Consider the following 15,834-nt stretch of genomic DNA (forward strand, 5'->3'; position numbering starts at 1 on the left):
ATATACTTTCAGTATCAGTTCCTACAGTTTGAGATCTCTGCTTGCTGTCCTTACAGGAAATTTCATTTTTTAAGTCCTGTAGATAAACACCAGTCCATGGTCTTGTGATATGACACCGCTGCACGGTTCATTATATTAAACAACTATGATTATACTCTGTGCTACTAACGAGCAGTGCAGCTGTGTAACATCACGTGACCATCCACAGGAAGTAAAAAAAAGAAAAAAAAAAAAGCTTCTCGTTTAATGACAGCAAGCAGAGATCTAAAAAATGGTGAATATTTCATACAGAAAGTTGCAAAACTTTTCACTACACAAATAATATTAATTATTTTCTTGAAATTGTATAAAACCCCTTTAACCAAACACATTGTAGCTTCTAAAAATAATCAAAATAGAAAAATAAAAAACTGAGAACATTATTATAGTTCTACATTGTTCCATTCCTTCTTTGCGAATGTGTTAACTCCTTTTGTGAAAGGGGTGCGTCTGTTCCCGTCAACACTGATACTATTTGTAGATATAACCCTTACTTAACCCTTGTAGATAACACCATGTTGTCTCTCTATTCATGCATTTATAGGAGGAATAACAAAAGGAATGGTCCATTGCAGCCAATGAAAAAAGCTCCAAAATTATTTTATGAGTAAAACAAGCTGACAGAAAGTCAAACAAAACATGTATGTAAAGATGAGGCTCAATGTTGTAGTGAATAGTCTTTAGGCTGCCTCTCACTGGGAGGCATCATCAAAGAAGTAGCGCAAAATGGCTTTGGTGCTAAGCATACACTGTGCCCCACGGTCTATGGAGGTCTACATAGTCACATGGGTAATGAAAATACCATGGTTGAACCTGAGAAGAGTCATAAATACCATTGTCTCTTGAATCTATCTACATTCTACACAAGTGTGTAAAGATGTAGTGGTTAGTGCAAAAGGTCAGAAGTCTGTGAGAAGAGCTCCCTCTAGTGTAACCTAGCTGACATCAGAGGACATGACTGGTGATACGGATACATATTCTTATACAAAAAGCAGAATTAATGAATGTTTTTACAGATAAACAATGATTATTAACATTGTCTGGCTATATTCACATTGCACTTCATTCGTTCGTTATAGTGGAAGAGGTAGGACTATTGAACGTAAAGGTGTAACGCCAGGCAGTGTCTATCATTACACCTGCCTAAGAATCTCTGTGACAGATATCAACTAATGGGAAAGAAAAGAACCCCCCCATACGGTAGTGTGAATGCAGCCTAACTCGGATTATACTTGAGTCAATGAAAAATAACCCTTTGTACTCACCTGAGCCCCCTGCAGGTTCTCTTCTGTCTTCAGCTCCGGCTCCATCTTCGGGTCCCCACGACTGAGTCACACACACCATAACGTCTGCTGCATGCCAAAATCATAGTGTGTGAGCCGCCATCAGCATACACCATGATGTCAGCAAGCGTCATGGTGTATGCAACAGAACCGCGTGGGAAACCGAAGTTGGAGCTGGAGGTTTATTTTTCAGGCTGGGCAGGGGGATGCTGGCTATATTTGGGGTGGGGGGTGGTGGGCACTGGCTATACAGTGTGGGGCGGGCACTGGCTATACAGTGTGGGGCGGGCACTGGCTATACAGTGTGGGGCGGGCACTGGCTATACAGTGTGGGGCGGGCACTGGCTATACAGTGTGGGGCGGGCACTGGCTATACAGTGTGGGGCGGGCACTGGCTATACAGTGTGGGGCGGGCACTGGCTATACAGTGTGGGGCAGGCAGTGGCTATATAGTGTGGGGCAGGCAGTGGCTATATACCAGGGGGCAGGCAGTGGCAATATACCAGGGGGCAGGCACTGGCTATATACCAGGGGGCAGGCACTGGCTATATACCAGGGGGCAGGCACTGGCTATATACCAGGGGGCAGGCACTGGCTATATACCAGGGGGCAGGCACTGGCTATATACCAGGGGGCAGGCACTGGCTATATACCAGGGGGCAAGCACTGGCTATATACCAGGGGGCAAGCACTGGCTATATACCAGGGGGCAAGCACTGGCTATATACCAGGGGGCAAGCACTGGCTATATACCAGGGGGCAAGCACTGGCTATATACCAGGGGGCAGGCACTGGCTATATACCAGGGGGCAGGCACTGGCTATATACCAGGGGGAAGGCACTGGCTATATACCAGGGGGCAGGCACTGGCTATATACCAGGGGGCAGGCACTGGCTATATACCAGGGGGCAGGCACTGGCTATATACTAGGGGGAATGCGCTAGCTATATACTAGGGGGGCATGTGCTAGCTATATACTAGGGGGGCATGTGCTAGCTATATACTAGGGGGCATGCTTTAGCTATATACTAGGGGGCATGCGCTGGCTTTATACTGGCTGGAGGATGTGACCAATGCATTTCCCACCCTCGGCTTATAGTCGATTCAATAGGTTTTCCCAGTTTTTTTTGTGTTAAACTTAGCTGCCTCAGCTTATACTCAGGTTGGCTTATATATGCGAGTATATACCGTATATAAAAATAAACAAATAGAATCATAAACATATTAGATCCCAAAATGTCCTGATCTATAACAAAAAGTTATTCCCAGCACCCAAAGGCCACTTTTTTTGCCATTTTGCAACACATAAAACAGAATAGGACAAAATGAAAAAAATAAACTATTTTTGTGCAAAAAAGTCTATTTAAATATATTGAAGCCAATCTGAATTTTTTAAGTCTTCTCTATCTGTTCTATACGGTTTACCATGGTTACCAGAAAGCTTGGCAAATTTAGTGCAGAGTTAGGTAAAAGTTTTTATTTTTTACAGATTTTTTTATGATGCAGCAGACTCCCACGGTGTATGGAGAGGGCTTAGCCTGTGAGCACTCTCCCAACCTACACGTTGCTGTGCTAAAACATTGCCCAAACGTCAAGTTGGTTTAAGGGGTACCCCTAAGTATCCAAGTTATTCTTTGGATAGTGGATAACTAGCTGATCGGTGAGGGTCTGACTGCTGGGACCCCCACCTTTCACAAGAACAGGACAACTCCAGCGAACGGGGATCCCTTTGTCACAAATGGGTGGGGCAGCATGAAGAGTATCTGCCCTGCCACTCCATTAAATTCTATGGGAGTGAGCAAGATAGCTAAGCACAGCACCCGGCTATTTCTGACCACTCCCATAGACGGTGAATGGAGCAGCAGGGCTCCCATTCTCTCCCTGCCGCTCCACTCAATAGTGAGAATAGGATCAACTATTCTCAGGAGAAGTAAGTGTCCAGTTCCCACAATTGGCAGGGGATGCAGCTTGAGCTCACGATATATCCTACATACATGCCCATTACTGTAGAAAGTATAGCATGCACTATTTAACAGATCCAGCCACCCCAACAGTGACATCACATACAAGGTCATCCCCCACATATATTCTAATATGAAATGTCTAAAATGAAAAAGATGATTCATTTAGACTATCTGGAATCTCGAGGTAAGCTCGGTGTCTCTAGCCACTATTACCCAATGATTCCTCCTACATGGCAGCACAATGGTTAAACGGAGTGGATAGAAGACACCCTCTGGAGTTATTTTAAGTGATACTTTTCTGTTGTGTAAGCGATATCCAGCACACAACAAGGTGATCTCACTGCCTTCACTCGCCCAGCACTGCAAAGTGCAGAGCAGCTGAGCTGTCAGGACACTTCACATCTGCCATGGCTGAGCATTTCCTATTAATAAGAAACTCATGCTTTCTGCCTACAGCTGGTGACTTTCATCTGATCATACTACACACATGCAGTATATTATTCATAGCAATGTGAATAGTTCACATCTCTAATCCAGAACCAGGGACTAGCTCAAGGGGTCTCCCTACCACCGTGCTTACAACTTTATCTCATGCATAAGATATATTCATAAACAATCACGCCAGAAGGAGCGATTGCTGCATTTAGATTAGTATGCCATACTTAGTATGGCTAGAAACACTTCCTTGCCTGCCGCCCGCCCTCTGAAATAATAAATGGCATATGTATTTGCGTTGAGACTGAAGGGAGTATGTTATGGAGCTGAACAGATAGGAAAGGATTTAGTATACCTTGTTGCATTTTATGAATACATAAATCTTTTCATATGACTGGTCCTACTCATTAGAGCGAATAGCAGTTTGAATGCATAACATACTAGTTATACTGAATATTTTCTGCAAATCTCCTCTTGCTCTATAAAGATAATGTAGAAACTTTTACAATTATGCTAATGAGCCCTAAAGGCCATGGGGGTGTTACTAGAGCCCCTCCATGATGTAGCTTCATAGGCTGTTATAAAAAATAATTTTGTGCAAGGGGAACCCCTCAGAGATGTAGAAATACCATATATGGACAAGTGATGTCCATCCTTCATGTGCAAGAGCATTTCCATGCACATGAAGGATGGACATCACTTGTCCATATATGGTATTTCTACATCTCTGAGGGGCTCCCCTTGCACAAAATTATTTTTTATAAATAATTTTTGGTCAGACAGGATTTGAACTTTCAATCTCCTCTCCTCAGACATACAGTGCTCTTATCTACTATGCTATGGACTTGGTGGTTGTCAATGGAAGGATCTTATCCAACTAAGAACTTCACTAGAGTTCCCATAGAGTTAGGCTGCTACACAAGATCAGTGTGCTGGTATATAGAGATATATCTTCTCAGAGATCTCTCTATATAATCATTACATTATCTGTTTTAATTTAAAATAAGGAATAATGTTGTAATATTTAGAGAGATCTCTAAGAAGATACATCCTGTGTAACAGGATTACTCTATGGACACTCTAGTAAAGCTCTTAGGCTACATTCACACACATGTATGGGGGGCGTATATACGGCCGACTTATATACAGCCGATATACGTCCCCCATACACTCCTATGGGCTCACGGCCCTGTACGGGAGCGGTACGGTGCAGCACACATGCGGCATCGTACCGCTCCGTAGCACGGGAAAAGATAGGACATGTCCTATCTTTTCCCGTATTACGGCGCCGTGCACTGTATCTCCCTATGGAGAGGGGCGGGGGTGAGCAGCGCTCATCCCCTGCTCCTCTCCGCAGCGCCGATATATGCCTGCCGTACTACGGTACGGCGGGCATACATCGTGTGAATGTAGCCTTAGTTAGATTAAATCCTCCCTTGATATCCACTATTCTATGGACTAAGTGGTTAAGAGCAATGTAACTCTATGGCAGAGAGAGCAGATTGAAAGTTCAAATCCTGCCTGACCTAAAAATTATTAATCGATTAAGATTACATAATTTAGAGACCTTGTGTCCGGGGAAGACCTCAGAGATGTAGAAAAACCATATATGGACTAGTAATGATATCTCCCCCAACACACCCATTAAAAGGATTCTCTCCCTCTCCTCAGAATGGATTCCCCTGTCCTCTTATCCTCCTTGATATCAGAGCAGGGTGGTGCCCAACTGTCAGCAGAGCCCATACAGTGTATCTAAGTTAGCAACAGCCAGAAACCATTAAAGTATGAAATTTACAGAAAGTGCATGTTTATAAAACAAAAAAACACTACAAAATAAAATATATAATTTTTTTTATTATTAGTACTTACACTTACAAAAAATAAAAATTTGTTCAAAAGTTTAAAAAAAAAAAAATACATTTAAAAGATCCATTTGTATCATAATAACCAGTGATAAAATATAAGTGTTACTCACCTGGCGCAAGAGCTTTAAGTCACACATGACAAAGGCTATGTAGAACAGGGATGCAAAGCAATTTACAATGTTGAACTGAAAAATACAGAAAAAAAAACGTTGACATTTATCCAGAATGTTAGCTGTACCTCATGATAGGATAGTGAACTATATGTGTAACTATGTAATTATATGGCAGCCTAACCTACCTTCTTCTCAACCAATATCAGATATTAGAGGAGTAAAAATCATGTTGTGCAACCATGGTGTCACCTGAACAAGCTTTTATTTCACCACTGTATAATTTGTGCTGTCATGTTAATAAGGAGTCCCATGAAAGTATTGTGGATGTGGCCATGTGTTACCACAACTGTAGGCTCAGTGACCATTCTGGAAAAATATGATGTCGGGTATTCATACTGCTGATGCAACCCCCATAGTAAATGCAGAAGAAGTATGTGAATTGCAGCTTACCACTAAGACCTTCAGCACCAAGTGGTTCTGGTGTGAGGACTCCAATCTATGGTTTTCTGTAAATAAGAAAAAAAAACATTTTCCATTGTTCAGACACAAGTTCATATATAACAAATACAGATCAGTTACATGAGTACAGACCTAACAATTCTGTTTATGATTTATACAACACTCCATTCAAAATACTTGGCGGTCGATACAGATTGTAAGTTTCATTTGATAAGAATTTAGCTTAGAGGGGCTTTCATACGAGCTGACAAAGAACCCACGAGAGCGGAAATTAGAAAGTGTTCTCTGACAAGTGGCCCGGAAAAGTGGAAAAAGTATTGAAAATATATATACAGAAACAAATGGGGAAGGTGAATTGAACATCCTCCCTGTGAATGAATCACTGGATTTGACATAAGTGTCGTAGAGCAAAACTGTTCTAGTTTCTCATGGCAACCAATTAGACCTCAGCTTTCATTTTCCTTCACCGGTTTAGAAATTCAAAACTGAGCAATGATTGTTACCATGAGCAACTTGAACATAAGCAACTCTGATAAATCTCCCCCTGTATAGACTCAGATATTGCTCTTGGTTGGAAATCCAGTGTTCATCATTGCAGGGCAACGGTAGTAACCACTGAGCCACTACGCATAGATTATAAAATGTTGACATTTCAAGTTCCAAGTTTAACAGATGTCACAAATTCTTTACATTTTGGACTATTTGATGTATATAATACAGGGTCTTACCATAATTTGTGAGGAACTCTGCCGCAAATCTGTAAATACGATTCATGATTTCGATGACAACTGCATAAATGATGCTGGGGACAAACAGCAGAAGACTACTGAAGGTTGACTGCTGCTCATGGTCATATCTTATGGCCCAGTTCTCCAGGTCAAAGTAAATCATCATTACATAAATTGCAAAATAAAGGCTAAGGCACACGAAAGGCACAGACACCAGATATATTCGGAGCTGCCTCTTCAGGCTGGAGTAAGTAGGTTCCTTTTTCCCTGTGACAGGATTGATGCCCAGGACTCCATGAAAGCCAGGTCTGGGCTCTTCAAACTCCCTCTTCATCAGCAATGTCCCCCATCGGTAGGTCATTGTAGAGCAGTAGCGCTTCCATACTTCCAGGATAACCGTTGACCACACCAGATTAAATGTGGCAAAAATCACATATTTGTCATAATCCTCCCAGGCAAAAAAGTAGTAAGGTATGCCAATGAGAGCCATAGGGATCAAGGCCAAAGTGAAGTATTCTAAGAAACCAAAGTATAATCCAATAGTATCTCCGAAGTAATGACGAATTTTGTCTGCAAACAAGACATATTGATGAAAACAGAGAAAAAAGAATCTGTAAAAACATTAGTGAATTAAAAATATCTAACTATGAAACACTGAAGTTATTATTGGTCTCTTCTTTCGGCTTCTTCTACCCTGGTTTTCACAAAAAAGGCTTTCATGCAAATGATCCTGCATATGTGTTAATGAGGCCTGGAGCCCCTCAGGCATTTGCATAATATTTAAAGCCTTAAATAGGAAGCTTGAAGAGTGGATCCTGCCAGTCTTTGATACTGGTGGTAGACGATTGTTAAAGGAAATCTACCACCAGGATGAAGGATTGTAAACCAAGCACTGACATACTGGTGTGTGCCCCCTCTGGCAGGATCTGCCCTTCTTTAGGCTTCTTATTCCCTGGTTTTAGAGAAAAAAAAGGCTTTATAATTATGCAAATGAGCCTAAGGGGCTTCAGGCTCCATTAACACCTATGGAGCCTGTAGCCCTACAGGTTCATTTGCATAATTTTAAAAGCCTTTTTTGTGAAAACCAGGGCATAAAAAGCCTAAAGAAGAGCAGATCCTGACAGAGGGGTCACACACCTGCATGTAAGTGTGCATAGTTTACAATCTTTCATCCTGATGGTAGATTTCCATTAAGTGTTACTATTTTTAACTTTCTTAGTATCTTCTAGTTTTTAGTATACAGTCAGTGATCTGATAATAAAGTCTAGGCTGCACTCATCCTTAAAGGGAACCTGTCAACAGGAATGTCATTTTTAGCTGACTGATGTCCAGCGCTTGGCAGCTGTGTAACCGCCCAGTTCATATACTATACTCCCAGTATAAAACACGTGAAAACGCCTAACCAACGTAATAGTGTGTACATTGGGGGTCATCTACTAAGGACCTGAACCGCGTTTTTTCCGTCGGGTTACCCAAATATTACCGTTTTGCGCTGATTTTCCCTGAATTGCCCCGGGTTTTTGGCGCAAACGATCGGATTGTGGCGCACGCAGCGGAAATGTGTGGGGATGGGGGGGGGCGTGGCCGTAAGAAAACCCGACGGATTCGGAAAAAACGCTGTACCCAGGATAGCTTGGTGAACTCCAGTGAACTCCGACGGACTTCAGCTCAGCAGCAACACCTAGTGGACATCGGGCGCACTACCTTAGTGAAACGCTGGAAGACCCGAATTCGCCACAGAGAACGCGCTGCTCGATCGCGACAAGTCTGGGTAAGTAAATCTGCCCCATTGTGTCTTGGACGAAGGGAGCTTCCCGCTCTCGAAACACATTGTATGCCCACTGTTGAAAAATAAAAATCATCATACGAACAAAACAGAGTAGCGCGTCCGTATATTCCTGATATTTTCTTTTGCTTCTTATAATCTCTCCTCCGGATCCTTTGGTTTCCAGCCCCCAGTGGACGCTGCAACTCCTGAACAGATTATTTGATATTTCTATTATCTTTGTATATAATTTTTCATCAATTTTATTTATTTTGACAAATTCTAATTTTGCTGTGACATTTTTGTATATCTTGCATTTTTAGCTGGTGGCAGGTTTCAATAGCCTATGCCAGTGATGGCGAACCTTTTACAGACCGAGTGCCCAAACTCAACCAAAACCGACTAATTTATCACAAAGTGCCAACACAGAAATTTAATTTGTGATTTATGCTCCCTGTTCTGTCACAGCTTTCATTAATACCAGCCCCTGAGGACACCAATAAAGCAGTAAATAGAAGAAATTTGGATGATCATTGTAGCTTCCCTCCAGGGTCCCATTAACTACAATGATAATCCAGATCAGTCCACACCTTCCCACTCCGCCAGTAGTCCCAGATATCACTGTCACTTTAATATAGCTCTGTGCACAGCAAGTCCTGGGCTGTCTGGGACTGCAGGAAGATACCTGGAGTCATCTCTGGTGATGGCCGAGTGCCCACAGAAAGAGCTCTGAGTGCCACCTCTGGCACCCGTGCCATAGGTTCGCCACCACTGGCCTATGCTGTGCTGATTTAAAAATACCTTTGTGTTTATCTGTTCTGAATAATTTCAGTAGTTTATATAACTTTAATTCATATTACCTGGCTCCCTGCCAGCAGCGAGTCCCTGGGTGGGGTGGGGGGCTTTATCTCCTCATGCATCCGCCTTCTACTCCACCCATCTCCCTCCCCTGCTCAAAGTACATGACAGCAAGTGTGGAGGGTTGAGGGATTTGTTAAATAAGCAAAGAGTAGGCTATCAGAACCTGTCACCAGCTGAAAATGACATGCCTGGTGACAGGTTCAGTTTAAGTACAGTAATACTCCACACATATTTAGTTGTCTTGGGACACAATGAAAGCACCTAATTGATTATATCCCATGATCACTAACCACCGGTGCTGCATAGAATAGCACCAGCGGCTATTTAACAACATCTGTCCATACATAAAGTATTAACTTTTCTCAGGAACCCTGGAAGAATTCATGCACTTTAATAACCTAACTGTACAGAGCTTACCAAGAAGGTCACTAGATATAGATAAGAGCCAACCTATATGAAAAACGTTATTAATTCTTTATGGGGCTGATGGGGATGACAGGGTGCTGTCCTTGGCTTTTTTCATTAGTCCCATAGAAAAGTACATGGGCAACTTACTCCTTCTCTTCGGGGGAATTTGGCAGTCAAGGAAATTTCTACAACAAATTAGATTCATGCAAATATATCCAAGCTCATCAAAAGAGGAACAGGTTCTCACCTATAGGCTGATAAGCAAACTTGATCTGTCTGTACCAATGGAAACTCAGTCGTTTCAACTCTTCCTTGTCATGTAGTGGAAAAATCTGGATCAATATTCTACTGGTCTTCATTCTCCTGACTGAAATAAAAAAATAAAATGTAGAATTTGCATGTGAAGCTGATCATATGCTTACATACAAGAGCATTTTAAAAATCTTTCCAAATGGGCTAAACAGAGTTACTAACCAATCACATAACATTCTAGTTCTGATGGGAACACAAATGAGATGCCCAGTGATGTTTGCTCTGGTGGTCACCACTGCCGCCAGCAATTGGAAGACATATTCTGGAGAGACCCCAGGAAGGAAAGGCTAGTGGGGACTGGACAGTGCCACCACCAGAGCAGTGCATCCCCGCCTTTTTTTTTTATTACTTAAAGCGTAACTGTAAAGCTATAGTGATTTTACCAAATTATTAAATGTGATTTCCCCTTTGAAAACAAACAGAACAATGCCTACTTTGTGCTGCTCGTCTTTTCTTACCAAAATTATGGAATTTTCTGTTCTGAAAGTGTTAGACAAAAAACTCTCACTAGAGGTGAAGTGGGCAGAGACTAACATCTGTCAGTTTATGCCCTGAGGCTGAGGCCAGTTAGCTTGCCCACAGATCCCATGTTGCCTTGTGTTCCTCTCAAAGTAATTCAGCATTAAATCCATTTAGTGCCCCTCAAGTAAATCCACTGAACAATGCACAAGATGTATATGGTGACTAGCCTGGCAGCTTCCATCACACAAAGGAGCAGGGACCATGTAATAAGTGGGAGAAATCATAAGTACATGAAGTCTATAGCCTGCGCTGTGTGAGTACTAAGGTTTAATAGCTTATCTACAGAGAGCTGATACTGCGGATGACAAGGTGGTGGAAGGGAGCAGCATGAGGTGCAGAGAGAGACAAAGTTCTGTAGAATCCCAGGTAGGAAACAGGGAGATCTGCAAAGAATAGTGAAGTACCGGAAGACATCTGCACTAACTGTTCTGTACACATCCAGCTCTGCTACATTCACAGTTATATGACCTCTTCCTCTGTGAGCAGGAAGCAGAAGCTCCTCCCCTCCCAAGAGTCAGTCTGAGAAACAAAGTGTAAACAAGAAATGTCTCATAGGGCTTATCAGCACATGGAGAGGAAGCAGCTATGGCAGCACTGAGGTAATCTGAGGGATATAGAAAAGAAACTACTGAATATAGGTAACAAAGATAATAGGCAAAGTTGTTTAACATCCCAAGAACTATTGATTAGTGAAAAAAAACTTTTACAGTTACTCTTTAAAGGAAATGTACCATTTCATTTCCTGTATTATGAACCAAACATACCTTGAGAATGCTGTAGCTACACTGATGCAGAAGCATATCTTGTTTAATACCTGAGCTGAGTGATTTTGCTGAAAAGACAATTATAACATTCAGGACCTTGGAAAGCTGGATTGCATTCAGCCTAGGGGATGTTGCAGCGATTTACTCCTGCCTGTCAGGCACAACACATTGATTACATCATTCTATGGAGCAGTGAATACTTAATGTGAGAGGAGAAGCACTGGATCCATGCACAGAAGCAACACAGCCTCATTATCATAATTATATAATTGTTTTTCAGGAAAACCACTCAGCTCAGGATTAAACAGGATATGTTTCTGCATCCGGTATTCTCAAGGAATGTTTGCTTTATAATGCATGAAATCAAAGGTAAAGCTGTGGAGTTAAGATGTCAAAGTATTACAATGTTTTTGCATAGCTGCATAAAATACTTTTGCTCATAAAAACGACATCACTAAAATCACAACAGAAAAGCTTGTAGTACCAAGAAGGAAAGTGAGAGAAGATAAAGCAACTGATCAAAAATGTTAGTGCACAGCCAAAGGTGCCCTTTGTCATAAGACAAAAAGGATAGAAAATGATTGTGTCCAGCCCAGGATGTGGTTAGTGATAATTAACAAATGTGACCCTTTCTTTGTACACAAGAAAAAATCCAGAAAATTTTTACAAAAACTTTTTTTCTCATCATGATTAAAATTATAATTTTGATTGGATCATTGATTTTTCACGACACCAGAATTATTCAAAGAATGTTAATAATACCATTGAGACATTGTTTTCCTATGTTATTCAATATTGATCTTAGGAATGATACTTTGTTGAAATTCTTGAAATCCTCCTTTATAACTAGAGTGAGATAAGATTCTACATTCCAGAAAGATCAGTGCACAGTTGGCTCTATGGGTGTGACATCTGTACTACAGTGCCCCCTAGTGATAAGGAACAGGAACTGTGTACTTCCTGAAATAAACAAGATTTATACAATGGTTGATTAAATAAGCCCAATGCAATATGAGTCAAGTACAGGCTATGTCACGTACAGAACACAGGTCGTTTGATAAAAATTACACCTGGCCAGAATAGATACAGTTACCATGGAAAGGTAGATGTTATATGGACAACGTGTACTAATAAGGAATATTTTCCATGAAGCACAACCAGGAATGTGTTGTACTTCAGTATTTTCTCTCAGCTGCTTTCTGTAAATGGAAAATACATATACATTTTCTCTGTCTTTTCTTGTGGATGTGCATATTGGGGATGCGCTCATCCTGATGTCATCCTACAGCTCCTCCTCCCCTATCACAGCACGCAGCTTTTCATCAACACTAAAGGGTAGATCCTGGAGCAGCATATTTCTTGTCCTATCTTATTCTGAACAGATTTTTGTGGCGTTGATGAGGTTTTAGAATTTTTACAGTAAATACAAAGAAAAATGGTCTATAGAAGTGGTGGCGTACCTATGGCACGGGTGCCACAGGTGGTACTCAGATCAATCGCTGTGGGCACCCAGGCTGTCACCCTAGCCCAGAGTTTGCGAGACAGGACTCAAGGCCTCCTCCTCCAGTCCAAGGAATCCCAGGACATTCCGTGCTCAAACACATCCTGGACCTGAGACTACTGGAGGAGAGAGAAGACGTGGACACAGTTGGGTGACCATTAGAGCTACAGATCCAGGCCCCGTGTTTCTTATTGATCAGGGGACCCTGGGGGAAAGCTAAAATGATAAACTGATACGATTGAAAGCTCTGAAGTTACTACTTAAATTGCCATATTGGCACTTTACAATAAAGAAGTGGGTACTCGTTGTCGTTTAGGCACTCGGTCTCTAAAAGGTTCGCCATCAATGGTCTATAGTCTTCTGGGAAATGAAAATGATGGGTCAGATTTAACAAAAGTAGTGCAAACTGCACTATGTGCAGGGTGCGCCAGATTATTGAATACTGGCACATGGTCTTTATTAATATGGCACACCCTGCACTGCTTGGTAAGTGTGCACTTCCATTATATTTGGAAGATAAATGTTTTAAATGCAGCTATTGAAACTATGCCATTAAAATCTATGATAAAAATGTTTCATTTTCATTAAAAGGGCAGAGAGCAGTGATACCCAACAATATAGCCCCTAACAATCTTTCTATGGCTGAAGAGCTACCATGCCTCAAAAAAAGCTAAATATAAGGCCCCTTGCACACAAACGTATTCTCCCCCTTGCTGTAGCCGTGTGCAGAAGACCACAGTGCGGTGAGACGTCTATCGGGGCCGTGATGCAATCGTAGCAATGACCCCCATATGTTCTTATACAAGGGGCCTAAGGGTGAGAGAACATTCTTCATCTTCCATCTTTTGTTTTATAAAGAAACTTCAAGCAGGTAGAGAGCAGTCTGCCCACTTGACTTTAAAGGGAATCAATCTATACAATTTTCTTACCTGAACTAACTGCTATCTTACATAGAGCAATGCCTACACATACCACCCATGACCATGTTTTCATTGTCTACCAGCTCCTTCCTTGGCAAAACTTCACTTTATATATACACATTAGGTAGAAGTGATTTGGCAGAGCACATCTCCAACACATCTTTCTGGACTCAGAAGTGACATGGCTGAAGGCGGAAAGAGGAGAGTAGCTGCTGGGCGGTGGCAGTGTAGCAGGGGGTGTTGGTATTGCTGTGGAGCCGGAGCACTAGGGCGCATTGTAATGTCCCAAACGCACTTTAGAAATATACAAACAAATCTGAAGTGAAGTTTTGGCCTGAAAGGAGGAGCTGGAAAATAAAAACAAAAGTATGGGTGGTGTGTTTGGGCATAGCCCTACATAACATAGCAAATAGCTCAGGTAGGGAAATTATAGTGACATACCATATTCACTTTAAGCAGCGGTGTTCCAGGATTCTAAAGCAGGTTCCATGAAACCATGATTGTAATAAACTAACCAAGAGAGGGCTGATAACAGGAAACAAACACTTGTATTTTGGACATGATATATCATTTAAATAGGTTGTCTCACCGAGGCACCCTCTTTTTAATAAAAGCAGCGCATCAATTGTCAGGTTCTGTCATAGGAGCAAAATAATTTAAATTGCAGAGTGCTGGATCTGTCATACGATAGATAACAATGATGGCAGATAGACCATATTGTCGTATAATGGGGCCCATCTGCACATGTCAAGGTGTCCATCATTTTCAGAAAAATAACTGTGTATTTTGGGCTATTTTTCAGCCATCACGAAAATTGTGAACGAGGTTTTTTGGCATGGTCCCCGATCATGATAAAAACAGACCTCAACTCGATGTCCACTGGCTGCTCAAAGGTAGTATTACAGAATGTAATGATAATACTTCGAGGATATGTCCAGTATGGATACAATTCACCGTCTTTTCTTCCAGATTAGAGAGTGCAGAATCTGCACCACTTTAATGTAGATAAAATTCTAAAGGAAGCGGCCACCAGCTTTTACACTGCTAAACCAACAACCACCTCAGGTAGGGAATGAAGTCCATCTTGATAAAATCCCTCTAAGCCATATGCAAATGAGCTGAAAAGTCACTTTTTCTCTGAAGTGGTGCTCCCCCTCTGCCCTTTTGGCAAGTCTCATTTCAAACACCTTATTCTTGGGAAACATTGTATCTAGAACCATGTTTTTCATGTAAACAGAGGTTGCACCAACATTTTTCCAGAAGAGTAATAATACTCCTCTTGCTATTTTTGAAAAGATAGAAAATATAACTCATAGGATTACAACTGTTAATAGACAGCTGTTAATCATTTTAGCTGTGCTTAAATAGCCAGTTGAGGCATTTCTAGTAATCTTACATCATGGTTTAAACAAAGGGCGCGCAACCATTTTTCGTTTCCTCAGAAACTGCAACCTACAGTCTAAGGGTGATGTCACACATGGTGTTTTTAGGCCGTTTTTAGTTACTGTATTTTCAGATTTTAAAAACGGATGCGTTTTTTGAAAACATCCGTTTTTGCCCGTTTTTAATTGCGCAAATTCAGAAAATCAGACAAAAAGCATGCATTTTCAAAAAACGCATGCGGTTTTTACAATCTGAAAACGCAGTAACTAAAAACGGCCCAAAAACGGACTAAAACGCTGTGTGTTACATCACCCTCAGGCGGACATTCACCGACATCCCCCCCAGATTCACCAGACAATGGCTGACGCTGCCGACCCTCTCTAAGACCAAACAATGGCTGATGCTGCGGACCTCCCCACACCAAACATACGGCTGACGTCGCCAACTCCCCATACCAGACGACGACTGGGGGGGAAATTTTATATTTTTTATAAATTTATATTTTGTAATT

The 15,834-nt window shown here is 41.6% G+C and overlaps 1 protein-coding gene across 5 annotated transcripts in view; it reads right to left on the reverse strand.

The window, feature by feature from the left end:
• Window positions 1-15,834, reverse strand: part of ANO10 (anoctamin 10) — a 176,530-nt gene that overhangs the window by 139,296 nt on the left and 21,400 nt on the right. For all 5 annotated transcript variants that reach the window (XM_072153531.1, XM_072153530.1, XM_072153532.1 and 2 more), the window contains exons 5-8: window positions 10,169-10,288; window positions 6,888-7,457; window positions 6,151-6,206; window positions 5,698-5,772 (exon numbers count right to left, since the gene is read on the reverse strand). In XM_072153531.1, the coding sequence (XP_072009632.1) occupies window positions 5,698-5,772; window positions 6,151-6,206; window positions 6,888-7,457; window positions 10,169-10,288 (821 nt within the window). The remainder of the gene's footprint in view (window positions 1-5,697; window positions 5,773-6,150; window positions 6,207-6,887; window positions 7,458-10,168; window positions 10,289-15,834) is intronic.

The sequence above is a fragment of the Engystomops pustulosus genome, chromosome 5 (assembly GCF_040894005.1).
Source record: "Engystomops pustulosus chromosome 5, aEngPut4.maternal, whole genome shotgun sequence".
In the NCBI taxonomy this organism is placed as follows: Eukaryota; Metazoa; Chordata; class Amphibia; order Anura; family Leptodactylidae; genus Engystomops; species Engystomops pustulosus.